This window comes from Diceros bicornis, chromosome 22 (assembly GCF_020826845.1).
Source record: "Diceros bicornis minor isolate mBicDic1 chromosome 22, mDicBic1.mat.cur, whole genome shotgun sequence".
Taxonomy (NCBI): Eukaryota; Metazoa; Chordata; class Mammalia; order Perissodactyla; family Rhinocerotidae; genus Diceros; species Diceros bicornis.
In genome coordinates this window covers 39,814,091-39,832,563 of record NC_080761.1, presented here as the reverse complement: position 1 = coordinate 39,832,563, position 18,473 = coordinate 39,814,091, and the positions used below count along the sequence as shown (strand labels likewise).

The 18,473-nt window shown below is 35.0% G+C and overlaps 1 protein-coding gene across 7 annotated transcripts in view; it reads right to left on the bottom strand.

Moving 5' to 3' along the window:
* Positions 1-18,473, bottom strand: part of CNTLN (centlein) — a 330,124-nt gene that overhangs the window by 138,413 nt on the left and 173,238 nt on the right. For 6 of the 7 annotated variants that reach the window (XM_058565850.1, XM_058565854.1, XM_058565855.1 and 3 more), the window contains one exon: positions 18,292-18,411. The exons of the other annotated variant lie outside the window; for it this stretch is intronic. In XM_058565850.1, coding sequence (XP_058421833.1) covers positions 18,292-18,411 — 120 coding nt within the window. The remainder of the gene's footprint in view (positions 1-18,291; positions 18,412-18,473) is intronic. 7 annotated transcript variants of the gene reach the window in all.

Sequence of the window (18,473 nt, the reverse complement as noted above, 5' to 3'; positions counted from 1 at the left end):
ATGACAGACATTTGTAAATGTGTACATAGAACTAAACAAATATTTATTATGTAAAGCCATGACAACATCTAAACCAAGCCAGAGATGAAATAAGGTAGCACTAAAATTCTGAACAACAAAATGATATAAGATCAAGAAAAGGATCAGAGTTCAAGTATTTTGAGATCCTTGTATTGTTGGAGCACAACAGTGGTACTGATGAACTTTAGACTTTGTCAAATAAATGATGTATGTTATAATTTCAAGAAAAAGCATTTAAAGAATGGAAAACAATATAAAATTTACCAATAAGAAGAGGTTAAAAAAAGAAACGAGGGGCCGGCCCAGTGGCGTAGTGGGTTCGCACACTCTGCTGTGGTGGCCCAGGGTTCGCGGGTTCAGATCCTGGGTGTGGACCTACTCACTGCTAGTCAAGTCAAGGTGTGGCAGCGTCCAACAGAAAAAATGGAGGAAGACTGGCATGGATGTTAGCTCAGGGACAATACTCCTCAAGCAAAAAGAGGAGAATTGGCAACAGATGTTAGCTCAGGGCCAATCTTCCTCACCAAAAAAAAGACAGAAATGAAAAAATGTAATAAAATTTAAGGCAGGAAACGATTTTAAAAAGGAGGACAAAAAAAATTAAATATACACTCAGAAAAAAACACAATACTAAAGATAAAGATGGTCATTACATAGTGATCAAAGGAAAGATTTACTAGGAAGATATAATAGTTCTAAACTGTTACATACTCAATAATAAAAGGAATATCATTCTTATAATCATTCAAATAATAGAAAGGTATATAAAGTAAAAAACAAGTAGTTTCTACTTCCCCTCACTCAGTTTATTTCTTGAAAAAATTGATATTTACAGTTTGATGTGCATACTTATATTTTTTGTTCATATAAACATATATACACATACATAAAAATTTTAAAAACTGGAATCTTATATATTTGCAGCTTCTCAGGTAGGTTAGAGATTAATAGGAAGGGCACACACATACACCCATACACACAGTGATTAAGTTTAGACTAGGTTCCTGCTTTATTTAGCTAAGAACATGCAACATACTGAAGCAAGATGGCCCCACAAAGAAAAAGCAGATGTAGCTCATCACAACTTAGTTTTCCTTGGCCCTCAGATCACATACCCAGCAGAACATATGGCTACAGTTGTTGGAGATGTTATCTCTTGCTTCTTTAGAGGTATTTTATACTTACAGCTTGTTCTTTTTTAGGAAGAACTCACAGAGTCCCTACTTTTAATAAGTATTTATAAACATTAGGGACCACCTTGTTCTTCAGTCAAACTAAGTACCAACCATATCTTAATGGGTGTTTGGAAGAGGGGCTTACAGAGTCAGTGCCCAGGCACCCCTGAGCAGGATGAACACTAGCTTTCTACTCACTCTGATTTACTAGCCACTTATTTTGGTGTTTCTGATACTCTGATGTGAGGACCACAATTCAAAATCTACTTCTCACTGGACATACTACATGAAACTACTGGATTCAGACGCTGGATAATTGGCAGCACAGAACTGTGACCCCTGAGAGAACGGAAACCAACAAAAAAGAGCCCTAATGATAGTCCCGATTTCTGCGAGGAGGAACTCTCCAGACCACGATGCAGGGAGAGGGGTCCCAAGGAGAACAGGATGGCCTCACTGGAGTTTGGGAAGCTGAAATGTCTGGAATTTGTGAAGCACAGCACCCCGAGAGGAGGAAGCTACAAAGAGAAAAAGCTACAGAAATCTGCAGGATTCTTTTGAGTCTGAGGCTAAATATTTTGTGGCATATGCATAGTATGAAACTCAACAAGGTAGGCAGAGAACAACCGAAGTTATAAACGAAACTATTCCCAGAGCTAACACAGGATTGGGAGACATTAGAATTCTGACCAGCTAGAGAGAAGGATCTTTGTTGAACACCAGGGGCATTCAACAAACAACCCAAAAGGGTCATTCTAATGAGTAGGGATAAACAAGCCTCTGGTAAAGGATATTCTAAACCTGTGCTAACAAGGTATTTTAAAAATCTGAAAACGTTTAAACTGAGATTTTCAACACACCTCTCTCAGTAATCAATACAAAAAGTGGATGGAAATCAGTAAAAACATAGAATACTTGAAAAGCACTTTGAAAAAACTTGACCTACTAGACATTTAGAAAACACTCCACCCAATAACAGCAAGATACACATTCTTTTCAAGTGCCATGGAATTTTCACCAAGATAAAACCACATGCTGGGCCATAAAATAATTTTCAATAGAATTAAAAAGATCTGAATCATGCAAAGTATCTTCTAAGACCACAATACAATTAAACTGGAAATCAATACCAGAAGGATGTCTGGAAAATCTCCAAATATTTGAAATTAAAGTTCCTACTTTTATACTTTTTCTCTCAATGAACATTCCAAGAGGAATTAGAAAATACTTTGAACTTAAAAATTAAAACACAACATTTCAAAATTTGTGAGGTGCTAAAGCAGTGCTTATATGGGCATCTACAGCATTATACGCTTATATTAGAAAAGAAGAAAGATCTACAATTATGTAAGCTTACAGTTAAAAAAGCTACAAAAAGAAGATAAATCAAGTTTAGCACTTTTTCATATGTGCATTGGCCACTTGGATGTGTTCTTTCGTCAAATATCTGTTGAAGTGTGTTGCTCATTTTTCTACTGGGTTGACTGCCCTTTTCCTCTTTATTCATAGGAATTCTTCACATATTTTGGATGCTAGCCCTTTGCTGGACATACATACTGCAAATATCTTTTCTCACTCTGAAAGTTGCCATTTAATTCACTTAATGGTATCTTTCAATGAACAGAAGTTCTTGATTTTAATACAGTCCAGTTTATCAATTTTTAGTTTATATTTAGTCCTCTTTAAATCTAGTTTAAGAAATCTTTGCCTACTACATGGACAGAAAGATGTTCCCCTATGTTTTCCTCTAAAAGCTTTATGGCTTAACCCTTCACATTTAGGCCTGCAGTCCATCTAGTATTGATTTTATGGTATGAGGTAAAACATTCTACTAATTAAAATAGTTTTTTTTTTAAATTCAAGTTATTGAGACTTTTAGCTTTTTGGTTGTTTCCAATTTTTCATAATTATAAACAGTGCTGTAGTGAACATCCTTGTACATGTGGCTATATGCAAGATCTCTTCAGCGTTATTAACTAGAAGTGAAATTACGGGGTCTTTGAGCTTACTTAAAAAAGCAGACAGAATGTTTCAAAGATAAAAAAAAGTATGGAGCATAATATAATCAACATTAATCTACCAACCATCAAGATTCAAAAACACTAACATTATGCCATAATTCATTCATAGCTTTTATTTTTGTGAAAAAATAAAAAGATCTGTAAATAGTATTACCCCATACACTATTCCACCTTTCTTTCCTCCCCAGAAATAATCCGTATGCTTAATTTGGTGTGTATATTTCTGTTCCATGTTTTAATACTATATATGTATGTGTGCGTGCATATAGTTATATATAACTACATTTTTGTGGATACATGCATACACTTATATACCCACAAAAATGTGCACACACATACATACCCACAAAAATATAGTACAGTTATGATTAAAAATTTTATATTATATTTATATACTATTATTCAACTTCCTTCTTTTAACTCAGCTTTTGCTATTGAGGCATTTCCATTTTGATAAATATAGATCTAATTTATTCATGTTAAATGCAGTAGAGTATCACATTATATTAATATACCACAACACACTTATATCAGCTACTAATGGACATTTACATTATTTCTAATTCTTGACTATTACAGAAATACCGCAATGAACATCCTAATTCATATATCCTAGTTCACTTCATTTAAAAAAGGTCCTAAGAATCTATTTCAGAGTGAAATTTTTCTCTCAAGGTTTTTATATTCCCTAGATAGAATTACAAATATTGGGAAAAAATATTACCAAATTAAATGCCTTTGTCCATCTAAAGATAACTTTGCCTACAACATGCCTACATTGACTATATATTACATCATCAAAATAGCTGAAAACAAACTAAAGCCTGAAGCAGTTTTTAGAATAAGTAAACACTTTGTGTCAGTTACCTATATCATTCAGAATAAATTCTGATATTTATTTATGGTCATTAGCATTCAATTCAGATGGTCAGACCCAACATTCTTTTTTTTTTTTTGAGGAAGATTGACCCTGAGCTAACATCTATTGCGAATCTTCCTCTTTTTGCTGAGGAAGATTGGCTCTGAGCTAACACCTGTGCCCATCTTCCTCCATTTTGTATGTGGGATGCCACCACAGCATGGCCTGATGAGCAGTGCATTGGTCCGCACCTGAGATTTGAACCTGCGAACCCCGGGCTGCCAAAGCTGAGCACATGAACTTAACCACTACACCACCGGGCCGGCCCCCAAACCCAACATTCTTGATAAAACTATTTTCCCTAAAGAAAAAATGTTTTAAAATAGACTGAGTTTAGTGTGACAAAACACACTTATAGAAAGTAACTTTGATTTTTTTTTAGAAAAATAAAATTATTCACTAAATACAAGATTTACTACGTAATTCCTTAAATAAACAATATGTAATTCTTTAAGTAATTTTTTAAATATCATATATGTAGTGCCTCAAATGTATGAAAACAAATTAAGGCAGCAATTAAATTAAAAATAGTATATGTATGGTGCTAAGATATGAATGTTTATGTCCTCCTAAAATTCATGTTGAAATTCTAACCCCCAAAGGGGACGGAATTAGGAGGTGGGGGCTTTGGGAGGTGCTTAGGTCATGAGGGTAGAGCCCTCATGAATGGGATTAGCGCCCTTATAAAAGAGCGCCCCCAAAGCTCCCTTGCCCCTTTTGTCATGTGAGGATAAGAGAAGAAGTCTACAACCCAGAAGAAGGTCCTCACCCAATCATGCTGGCACCCTGATCTCAAACTTCCAGCCTCTAGAATTGTGAGAAATAAATTTCTGTTGTTTACAAGCTACCCAGTCTGTGATATTTTGTTATAGCAGCTTGAAGGGACTAAGACATATGACCTCAAAAAATAAATACCCTATGTATATAGTCTCAAATGTATGAAAACAATTTAAGGTATCAACATCAAAAGTTGATCTCAAGAGTGAGAAAATAAAACTCAAAAATATATTTGCCATTTACTCTGGTGAAATATCTGCCAAGGAATACAAAATCATACTTTTCTCTTAGCCAACAATCTTGTTAACAGTACAGCAAAATACAATGAAAATACAATAAAAATATAATAGCCAAAAGGTGAAAACAACCCAAATATCAATGGATGAATGGGTAAACAAAATATGGTATATACATACAGTGTAATATCATTCAGCCTTAAAAAGGAAAAGAAATTTTGACACATGCTACAACATGGAAAAACCTTGATGACATCATGACAAATGAAATAAGCCAGACACAAAAATAAAAATATTGTATGATTCCATTTATATGAGGTACCTATAATAGGCAAATTCATAGAGACAGAAAGGAGAAAGAGATAGGGGCTGAGGAAAGGGGGAATGGGGAATTATTATGTAATGGGTCTAGGCTTTCAATTTGAGAATATGAAAAGGTTCTGGACATGGATGGTGGTGATGGTGGTACAGCAATGTGAGTGTATTTAATGGCACTGAACTGTACATCCAAAAATGGTTACAATGGTAAATTTTATGTTATGTATATCTTACCACAATAACAAATATATATCCAGGGCTGGCCCGGTGGCATAGCCGTTAAGTTCGTGCGCTCCACTTCAGTGGCCCAGGGTTTGCAGGTTTGGATCCTGGGTGTAGACCTATGTACCGCTTGTCAAGCATGCTGTGGTGGCATCCCATATAAAGAAGAGGAAGATAGGCACGGATGTTAGCCCAGGGCCAGTCTTCCTCAGCAAAAAGAGGAGGATTGGCTGCGGATGTTAGCCCAGGGTTAGTCTTCCTCACACACACACACACACACACACACACACACACACACACAAATATATATATATCCGCCACAATTTAGGTTGATTATACAGCAAACAAAAGTTATAAACCATTTCTATTTTAGCCAGAGGAAAGGGCAGGAAAGAGAAAGAGAGGGAAAAAATGGAAAGAATCAGGGAAAATATAAACATAAACAAGGAAAGGCATAGAAGAGCTTTATCTTCTTATTTACCAAAGTTTGTAATTATATATTTGTGTACTTATTAATTATAATTTATGTCTCCAATAAACTGAAGCCCTGTCAGGCCTGCAGCCATGTGTGTTTTGCTTAATATTTTACTTCCAGTGCCCAGTATATTTATTGAATTAATGAATGAAAGCACAAACAATACAAAGGGACACAAAGATTCAGTAATATGTAACTAATATTATAAAACTCTGTAGTTTAAAGGCCTTTTTTACATATATTATTTACTTAGCTATAATGGTGTACTTGCTTCCAGGCCCCAGTACTTTCACAGCATCATGAATGACTTCTTAAAGCCCATCTATAGGCCTCAAGTTGTATCATGTTCTGAAGCATTCTAGAGACAGAAAAGAGGAATATAAGGGACCCCAGGATTCAGGGCTCTAACTCAGCAATGAATTAGGTTTTATGCTAATCTTGTTCTGAAACTTCTCACTCTTATCTAGGAATACTTAATAGATGAGTTTACTTCCTATGACCCTAATCTCAGTGGATGAATTTTTTGTCCTTGATTTTCAATCATAAAGTAACTAGGGTCCAACACCTGTTGCCACATACCCTTGAAATCCATTGCCTTTCAATGGACCCTAATAACTTGTACAACTCTTGATTACACTAATATCTCAGAACTTATATTCTCATTTCCAAGAATTTACATTCTCATTTACACTTGGCTTATGATAGCCTGTGCTGTTTCATGTTGGACTGATTTCTCAAGGGCAGATACATTTAAATTCTCATCTTATTAATTCATCTCATTAACTCTTACATGTGATCATATAGCCTGTTTGTCAAAGCTATAAAAAATAATATGTGGGACAACTGGAAATTCACATGCAAAAGAATGAAGTTGGACCCCTACTTCACACTATATAAAAAAATTAACTAAAAATGGACCAAAGACCTAAATATGAGTTAAAACTATAATACACTTAAAGAAAACATGAGGGTAAATCTTCATGATCTTGGATTTGGTAATTTGTCATATTTAGATATGACACCAAAAGCATAAGCAACAAAAGAAAAAATAGATAAATTAGACTCCACCAAAATTAAAAACTTTTGTGCATCAAAGGATACTATCAAGAAAGTGAGAGGCCAGCCCGGTGGCGCAGCAGTTAAGTTTTGTGTACTCTGCCTCAGTGGCCCGCGGTTTGCAGGTTCAGATCCTGGGCACGGACCTACACACCGCTTGTCAAGCCATGCTGTGGTGGTGTCCCATATAAAGCAGAGGAAGATGGGCACAGATGTTAGCCCAGGGCCAATCTTCCTTAGCAAAAAGAGGAGGATTGGCATCGGATGTCAGCTCAGGGCTAGTCTTCCTCACACACACACACAAAAAAGTGAAAAGAAAACTTACATAATGGGAGAAAATATTTGCAAATGTCTAGTAACCAGAATATGTAAAGAACTCTTACAACTGAAAAAGACAAACAACCCAATTTTGAAAATGGGCAAAAGACTAGAATAGATATTTATCCATAGAAGATACGCAAATGGCCAACAAACACATGCAAAGATGTTCATTAGTCATTAAGGAAATGAAAATCAATACCACAATGAGATACCACTTCACATTCACTAGGATGGCCATAACTTTTAAAAAAGACTGAAAGAAAATAACAAGTGTTGACAAGGATGTGTGGAAAGCAGAATCTTCATTTATTGCTGGTGGGAATGTAAAATGATGCAGTCAATATTAAAACAGTTTGGCTGTCCCTCAAAAAGTAAAATATAGACTTACCATATCACTCAGCAATTCTGCTTAAAAGTACATATCCAAAAGAATTGAAAACAAGTATTCAAACAAGTACTCGTACACAAATGTTCATAGCGGCACTGTTCACAATAGCAGAAAAGTGGAAGCAACACCAATGTCCATCAATGAATGAATGAATGAATAAACTGTAGTATACATATACAAGGGACATTATTCTGCTGTAAAAGGGAATGAAGTACTGATACATACTACAAAATGAATGTTTCAAGGATGAATCTTGAAAACATTATGCTAGGTGAAAGAAGCCAGATACAAAAGGTCACATATTGTATGATTCTATTTAGAGTAGTCCCCCCTTATCCCTGGGGGATATGTTCCAAGACCCCTAGTGCATACCTGAAACCTTGGATAGTACCAAACCCTATATATACTATGTTTTTTCTTATACATATCTATGATAAAGTTTAGTTTATAAATTAGGCACAGTAAGAGATTAACAACAATAACTAATAATAAAATAGAACAACTATAACAATATAATGTAATGAAAATTACCATAGATCTTGGCAACTTCAGTATACAACTTTTTTCTTTCCTTATTAAGTAGAGAACTTTCACCTTTTCACTTAAAGGAAATACTTTATGGCTTCTCTTTGGCATGTCTGAATTCCGAGCATCACTACTTTTGCACTTTGGGGCCATTATTAAGTAAAATAAGGGTTACCTGAACACAAGCACTGAGATACTGTGACAGTCAATCTGGTAACGGAGTCGGCTACTAAGTGACTGATGGGTAGGTAGTGTATACAGCGTGGATATGCTGGACCAAGCGATGATTCACATCCCGGGCTGGACAGAGTGGGACAGCACGAGTTTTCAACACGCTACTCAGAACAGTGAGCAATTTAAAACTTATGAATTGGAATAGCGAGCAATTTAAAACTTATGAATTGTTTATGTTTGGAATTTTCCATTTAATATTTTTGGACTGCAGTTGACCGTGGGTAACTGAAACCGTGGATAAGGGGGGACTACTGTATATGAAATATTCAGAATAAGTAAATCCATAGAGACAGAAAGCAGATTAGTGGTTGCCAGGAGCTGGAGGAAGGAGGAAATGGGGAGATGGGGACTGACTGCTTAATGAGTATGGGGTCTCTTTTGGGGGTGAAGATCATGGCTACACAACATTGTAAATGTACTAAATGCCACTGAATTGTATGCTTTAAAATAAAACTAATACGTAATTCAGACAGTTAGTGGTTATCCAAAAATACATTTGTTTTAAAAAAAATGTCATGATTAGCAGACTTTTTTTCTAAGAATTTTATTTCCAACTCATGTTAGAGAAATGCAGCTCCTAAAATCCTCATTTCTACATATGGAAACAATAATATTCTTGCTTAGGAAGACAGGGAGTCTTTCTTTGCAGAAGAAAAACAATTAGCTGAACTTTCCTAACATAATATTTTGATTTTAGCTCCTTAAGCCATTATTATTGAATTTTATAAAATATTCTTTGAAACTATGGCCTACATATATTTAATGTTTAACCCAAGAGAGAAGAAAGTACTCCATCCTGGGCTATGCCATTGATCTACAGCTTGCTTACTTTTTATCATTAAGGAAAAATGATCAAAAGATCATTGAAATAAGTTATGATATATGGGGCAAAATTCCCTATTTCTATAAAATAAAATTGAAGTTTTTAATTATGAATTCCCCTTTATCACTTATCCCAACTCTAACTGCCTTCACTGACAAATTCACTAACCAGGATTCTCAGCATCAATCAGGAAAAATATCTGTAATTCTTTGCAAATATTTTGCCTTCTCATACTTATTTTCAGGTAAGAAACAAAGGTGAATCGGGAATGGTTAAGAAGGGGGGCGAGATGTTTAAGTGTTTTATATAAAGAATTTAGATTTTATTTTAAGAGCAATGAAAAGATACTAAAGGTTTTTAAAAAGGGGAGAGACTTGCTCAGATTTGTATTTTAAAAGATCACTCTGCAGCACTGGGGGGAGAAATGGATTTGAGGGAGGTATTTATGAGTTTATTCTAGTTGCCCAGGGAAGATATGATGATGGTTTGGACAAGGACATTGATAGTAAGAATGGAAAGAAATAGATACATTCTAGAGATATCTGTGATGTGGAATCATTAAGACTTGGTACGGACTGTCATAAGGAGGTCAGGTAGAGGGATAAATCAATTATAACCCCCTAGGTTTCTGGTTTGAACAAATGGACAAATCATAATGCCATTTTCCCTGCTTTATGCCACTACTATTCCCTTATTATTGTTCTTATCACATTTTTTACTGTTTTTCCTGCTAAGCTGTGAGGTCCTGATAAAAAGGGTGGTATATTATTTCTATTTGTTTACCTGTATATAGGCTATGGATTCTTATAAAAAGACCAAAATCAACCACCCACTGTAATCTCCTGATTTATTTAGCCAAGGATACAGAAAACATACAATGAAAGTCAGCACACTTTCCCTTGACTTCTAGAGTTCCTGGCAAGGACATGCTGGCTGTGCTATATAAGAATAGCTTCACATCCTGTGGCACCTGAGCCCCTTTTTACAGTTTTGTATCACCATTCAGAAAGAATGTACCCAAATATTTTTATACCAATATTTTTATTTAGGAAAATGTTAACATGTTTATTTAGGAGAAGGATAACATGTTTATTTAGGAGAATGTTAACATGACTTTGTTGGTTCATAAATCTAATTTAGTGTCAGCAAGGCAACATCCGCAACTAAGTGAAAAAGCTGAGTGAACCCAGTGGTATCTCTGAAAGCATTCCTTGCCTCTTACTATCTAGCATCCCAAAGAGTGGTTTCATCTCACTAGCACATGGCAGGTGCCCCTAGAATAAATCTCATCACTGTACACCACTGTACATTCAGTCCTCAGCTTAGCACCTGGCTCTCAATTATATTGTTTACATGCTGAATGAATAAATATATGAGTATTTGCTAGATAAATACTGAAGGAATCAGTCAACTTATTAGTTCATAGATTAAGTTCTTGATCTTTCTGTTAAAATATCATTATGATATAATAATATGTATTTTAAAAATCTAAATGAATTATTATAGGAACTGTATTCCATGTAAATTTCTCACGTCCTCAAATTCCTATACTACAGCAGCAACAAATACTTCTGACCATACTCAATGGTAGAAAGACTATAATGTAGGTTGGTGGTAGCATAATTTTTTTTATTATATTTTGTAAACCGACTTAGAGTTGCCACATTTGTTTTTGTGAGGAAGATCAGCCCTGAGCTAACATCCGTGCTAATCCTCCTCTTTTTGCTGAGGAAGAACGGCTCTGAGCTAACCTCTATTGCCAATCCTCCTCCTTTTTTTTCCCCCCAAAGCTCCAGTAGATAGTTGTACGTCATAGTTGCACGTCCTTCTAGTTGCTGTATGTGGGACGCGGCCTCAGCATGGCCGGAGAAGTGGTGCATTGGTGCGCGCCTGGGATCCAAACCCGGGCCGCCAGCAGCGGAGCGTGCACACTTAACCGCTAAGCCACCGGGCTGGCCCACCACATAATTTATCAGAGTTTTGAAAAGTTAACTCAACTTTTAACATTGGATTTTGAAGTACCATACAAATTTGATTTAAAAGTAGTTTTAGTAGTATATCTTCTTTTATATATTCTAGCCTTAAAATTAAAAGATAGTTATTACCACATAAATAGGGGTAAATCTTACTCCTTAAGTAGTCAGGACTGAGTGTTAAACTAGATCCCAATGTATGACACAAATATAAGACTGCCTGGTCCATAGAAAAACAGGCTGAAACTTCTGGTTCCCAACAAGAAGAAGTAGACATATTTATCCCCATTCCTCCCACTAATTAAATACAAAAACCCTGAACAAAATACATAAAACAAACATAAGAAGACTCTGACATGCAGGGAGAAGAAGACTAGGATGGAGATTTTAGGAGCAGAAGAACAACTCACAGTGATAGGTTCACCAGCTTTCTTCTTTCCTCCTGAATATTTCAAACTAGGTACTGAAGAAACCCACAACCCAGAAATGCCAATGGACACAAACAAAAAAAGTCTTAAGGAAAATCTGCTCCCTCTAGTCAAAGAACCTGGAAAGGGGCAGACTAGGAGGACAGAAATGTTGCAGATGATAGCCACTCTACTCTAGCCATATACCACTGAGGAAGGAAAAAAAACAGCCTTGCTGCCTCTGTCAATGAAGGCCAAGTGAGAAGCCTGAATTTCCACCCCCATCAAGTGGTAATGAGGCACCCTTCATACCCCGTTCCATGCAATGTCAGCAGGGGTCAAGTTAGGAGCTAAGACTCCCAACCACTTCCTGGCAGTACTGACGTTAGCATGATATCATCAGAGGTCTGCTAAAATAAAAGATTTAAATAGGATCTAGAGTCTCAAAACACAACACTAAATGTCCAGGAGACAATTAAAAAATCACTTGTTATACCAAGAACAAAGAAAATCTCAATTTGAAGGAGAAATCATATAAAGAAATGCCACCACTGAGATAATACACATCAGAATTACTTGACAAGGATTTTAAAGCAGCCATGATTAAAATGCTTCAATGAACAATTACGAGTGATCCCGAAACAAATAAAATAGAAAGTCTCAGCAAATAAATAGGAGATAAAAAGAAGAATCAAATGAAAATTTAAGACTTGAAAATTACAAAAACCAAGATAATAAACTTACTGCATGGGCTCAATAGCAGAGATGACAGATGAAAGAGGAAAGAATCAGTGAACTTGATGACAGAACAATAAAAATTACCCAAAATAAACTGAAAAACATAGGGAATAGAGCCTTAGGGATCTGTAGGACAATACCAAAAAAGCTAACATTCATGTCAATAGAGTGCCAGGAGAGGAAAAAGAATGTGGGGCTGAAATAAGTATTCGAAGAAATAATGACCAAAATCTCCCAAATTTGACAAAAGGCACAAACCTAGAGATTCAAGAAGTTTAGAGAATTCCAAATAGGAAAACTCAAAGAAATCCATGCCAAGACATGTCATAACTAAACATATGAAAAAGTAAAGACAAACGAAAAATGATTGAAATTGGCTAGAGAAAATGATGCATTACCTTTAAGGGAACAACTATTCAAATAACAGTGTATTTTTCATCAGAAACCGTGAAGGCCAGAAGGAAGTAGCATATTTTCCAAGTGCTGAAGAAAAGAACTGCTCACCTAGAATTCTCTAACCAGTGAAAACATCATTTGGGAATGAAGGTAAAATGAAGACATTTTAGATAAAGAAAAACTTACAGAATTTGTTGCTAGCCAAGCTACCCTAAAATAAATTCTAAAGGAAGGCTCTTAAAACAGAAAGAAAATGATAAAACAAGAAAACTTGAAAGGTCAGGAATACAGAAATAGCAGTGGAAAGAATAAAAATATCTCTATTATATATATGAGTAAATATAATAAGCTATTCTTATTTTGAAGTTTTAAAATTACGTTTTACAGTTGAAGTGAAAATTATAACATCATCTAATGAAGTTTTCAATGTATTTAGAGAAAATACTTAAGACAATTATATTATAAAGGGGGATGGTAAAGGGACACAAATAGAAGTAAGGTTTCTGTGTTCCACTTGAAGTGGTAAAATGTTGATGCCAGTAGACTGTAATAAGTTACGTATGTATAATACTTTTAGCAGACACTAAAAAACTTATTCAAAGAGATATACTCCAAAACCATATAGGTAATAAAAAAGTAATTCTAAAAAAAATGTTCAAGTTACACATAGGAAGGAAGGAAAAGAGAAACAGAGGAAACAAACAGAAAATAAATAATAACATGGCAGACTTAGCTCTAGCATATCAATAATGCAAGATATAATGTCAGCATGCAAAAATGTAACTTATTTCTCTATACTAGCAATGTACAATTAGAAACCAAAATTGAATTACAATACCATTTGTGATAGCTCCAAAAAATTAAATACTTTGGCACAAATCTAACAAAAGAATTAGACATATAGAATCTGCATGTTAAAGCTATAAAACATTGATATAAGAAAATCTCAATAAATTAAGAGACATACCATATTCATGGACTACAAGACTCAACATAGTTAATACGTCGATTCTCTCCAAACTGATCTATAGATTTAGCATAATTTCAATCAAAATTCTCACTTGATTTTGGTAGCTCTAGCTATTTTTTGTTATCTATTTTTGCAGCTAAAATTTATACAGAAAAGCAAAAGGACTAGAGAAGCCAAAACAATTTTGAAAAGAATAAAACTGTTCAACTCACAGTGAGTTAAAGATTTACTAGAAAACTACAGCAATCAAGACAGAGTGGTGTTCACAAAAGCTTAGGAATTCAGATTAATAGAATAAAATAGAGTCTTGAAATAGACCCACAGAAATATAGTCAATTGAAATCTGACTTACAAAGACAATTTGCTGGAGAAAGGATAGTCTTTTCAAAAATGGTGTTGATACGACTAGACATATATTTGTGGAAAAAAAATGAACTTCAACCTATAACTCACACCTTATACAAAAATTAGCTCAAAATGGATGACAGAACTACATATACAACTTTTAGAAGAAAACATGGGATAAAATACCTGTGACGTCAGGTCAGGAAAATAGTTATTAGATAGGACATCAAAGCCACAATCCATAAAAGAAAAAAGTAATAAATTGAACTTCATCAAAATTAAAACTTTTGACATACAAAAGACATTGTTAAGGAATGAAAAGGCAATCTATAGACTGGGAGAAAATATTTGCAAATCAGATATTTGATTAAGGTCTTGTATACAGAATATATAAAGAATAATTACTGTTTAACTGGCTTAATAACCAATCAATTTTTAAAAAATAGGCAAAAGATTTGAACAGACATTCATCAAAGATATAAAGACAGCAAATAAGCATTCGAAAAGATGATCAATACCAGTAGCATTAGCAAAATGCAAATAAATATCACAATAGGACACCAGTACACACCTATTGCAATGGTCTAAAGAATAATGAAAACACCAAGTGCTGACAAGGATGTGGAGCAACTCAACTCATATGAATTCCTGGTGGGAATGAAAAATGGTATAGCCACTCTGGAAAACAGTTTGGCAGTTTCTTACAGAGTTATACATACACTGACCATATGACCCAGTAATGCAACTCCTAGGTATTTACCTTAAAGAATCAAAAAGTTATGCTCACACAAAAACTTGTGTATAGCAGCTCTATTCATAATTGCAAAAAACTAGCAAAGACTCACATGTTCTTCAGGAGATGGATAAACAAACTGTGGGACATTCATACAATGGAATACCATTTAGCAATAAAAAGAAATCATCTGGATGAACCAACATAAGTGAATATCAAAGGCATCATGCTGAATGAAAGAAGCCAGTCTCAAAAAGTTACAGCTCATATGATTCCATGCATATGACATGCTGAAAAATGGCAAAGCTATAGAGAGGGAGAACAAATCAGCGGTTGCCAGGTGTTAGGGATGGTGGGAGGATTTGACTACAAAGGGGCAGGACAAGGAAATTTTTTGAGATGATGGAACCAGTTTGTATCCTGATTGTGGTGGCAGTTACTCAAATCTATTGTATATGTTATACATCCATAAAACTATCTATATGCGTTATAACTCATAAAACTATATGCTAAAAAAGTCAATGCACTACATATAAATTAAAAAAAAAATTCTGTCCTCATCAGTAAACAAACTTCAATGAAAAAAAGACTGATTTTTCATAAGTCTTATTGTTTCATCATGATACTTTTAGCTTTATTTTTAACAATATATTTCATTAGAACCTTTAATACTGAACATGTTCCCAAGGAAGCTCCCCAAGAGTAGAAAGTGTGTCTGATGTTCTCATTGCATTCACCTAGCAGAATGCCTGTAACACAGCAGTAACTCAAACACATCTGTTAATTGAATAAATGTTTTACAAAATAACTCAACCCCCCCCAAAAAAAAACATTATTACATCATTTAAAGTTTATATCAATTATTTAGCATTCTTTAAGGTTATCAACCCAAACTTTACTATCTTTTACGAAGTTAAGACTGATCTGAAAAACAACTGTTTTACAAGTTACAAATGGTTATAAATGATACAAATGGCTATCACATTAATGAATTTAAACAGATTTCAGGGGGAAAAAGAAATTCCACGCTTAATGACTCTTAGCATTTAATTCAACGAGCTATTTGTAACATATGCACACTGCTGAGTGAACCAACCAGGACTCTAAGAGTTCTCTAACTTTCTTAAATAGGCTTTATTATTTTTTTTTTAGTTCTAGTTCCTTAATGAACAAAATAAAGCCTACTTACAGCTAACCTCTGCTTGAATTTCCTTGAATAGATTAGATCTCACAACCAGTTAGATTAGATGTCTTACCTAATTCACTTTATCCAAAATTAACTTTCATTTATTTATTCATTAGTTATTTTTTTGTGAGGAAGATCAGCCCTGAGCTAACATCCATGCTAATCCTCCTCTTTTTTTTTGCTGAGGAAGGCTGGCTCTGAGCTAACATCTATTGCCGATCCTCCTCCTTTTTTTTTCCCCCAAAGCCCCAGGAGATAGTTGTATGTCATAATTGCACATCCTGCTAGTTGCTGTATGTGGGACACGGCCTCAGCATGGCCAGAGAAGTGGTGTGTCGGTGTGCGCCCGGGATCTGAACCCGGGCCGCCAGTAGCAGAGCGCGCGCACTTAACCGCTAAGCCATGGAGCTGGCCAAACTTTCATTTTTAGAGACAAAAAGATCATTAAAGATTATCATAAAAAGTACTGATACAAGCTACAACGTGGATAAACCTTACAAAAACATTACGCTAAGTGAATGAAGCTAATCACAAAGGATCACATGTTGTATGATTCCATTTATATGAAATGTCCAGAATAGGCAAATCTATAAACATAGAAAGTAGATTAGTGGTTACCTAGGGCTGAGGAGAGGAGGCGGAAGGATTGGGAGGTGACAGCTAAATGGTGAGGGGCTCTTTTTTGGGGGGGAGATAATAAAAATGTTCTAAAATTGTGATGATGGATGTACAACTCTTCAAATACACTAAAAGCCATTGAATTGATCACTTTATATGGTCAATTATAAAGCTTGTGAATTAAATCTCAATAAAGCTATTAAAAATTATCATGGAATGTTTCTGGGACAAATCTATAAGATCTATAAAATAATTTTCAAGACAAGAGACTTTATTACCAGCATCAAACACTTAGCACTAATAGAGTGCAGTGCGCTTTAAGAGATAATTGGAAGTACATATTTAAATCTGATATTATCATTTCCTCAAAAGTTTATCATTACATGGAAAAGGTGGCAATCTAAAGTTACACGTGTTATCATATAAGATTCTGATTTATAGTTAGGCAAGAAAATTCTATGATATTTAATTATATTATGCCACATGATGCTAAATTCCAGTAATCTTTTAGATTACTAAAAGACATCCAGGCTTTCAAAAAATTGCATGGTCTGAGTGTCAAAAATTACCTCTAAATGAAGAAATAGTTATGTAGCTAAAGAGGTTAATTATGTTGGTCTAACTCCTTCTTGTTTAAAAAAAAAAAAAGTGTTCTTTCTTTGTCAAGCTGAATATAATAGCCTGCGAATTATAAGATCAAGGAAGCAAACTGTATGTTTTCTAAAATATGAGTATCCTTCATCAAGTTTTATACTTAGGGCAGCTAAAAGACCTATGTGGAGGGATCAGCATTAAGCCCAAAGGACAGGCAGTGCACAGCAAGAAAGAAAGCAATTCCCTCGTGTCTTTTGCAGGTCACTACCAAGGACCATGTTAGCAGATCCATACCAGACCCTTAACAGGCAGTTCTGCTGCTACCAGTAATTAGCTTGGACAGCTCTGGCTCCAAGAGTAGCAGCAAGGCTACACCATAATGAGCTCAGCTGGGATTAGCAGGACAGGGCAGGGAACCAAGAGAGCTCAGGCATTCTGCATTGCGTATGTATCTGGGAGATCAAACAAGGATGGCTGGCTAGGTTATCCCCTCTCCACCTCATTCCAAAAATGAAGCACGGCAGTGTCTAAAATACAGGCTAATAAAGAACGACACCTCCAACAGATGAGAGCCACATTAATTAACACAATCCCTAGATCATATTATACAGTTTCGGCTAGAGCTAGCAAATGTGCAACTTGTTATTGCATTGTACATATATATATTTAAAAAGCTAGTCCTTTTTTTTCCTTACTTTCATTGGCAAAAACCAGATTATTTCATTTTCATATTTTATAAGGTATTTCTCTCATGGCCTTTAAGCCACAAAAATGTCTCCCAAATGTTTATCTAAGTCCATACGGTTAAAAAGAAACTCACTTTTGAATCATTAGCTCCTGGTTCTCCCTTTTGAAATAGGCCAGTTCATTCCATACAGCATCAGAATCTTCTTGTCGAAGTTGCTGGGGATCTGCTCTCTTTATTTTTCTGATTTCAGTCCTATTTTTAAAATGAAGTTGCTTTCTTCCTTAACATGTTCAAAGTGCAATAAAAATTCATGT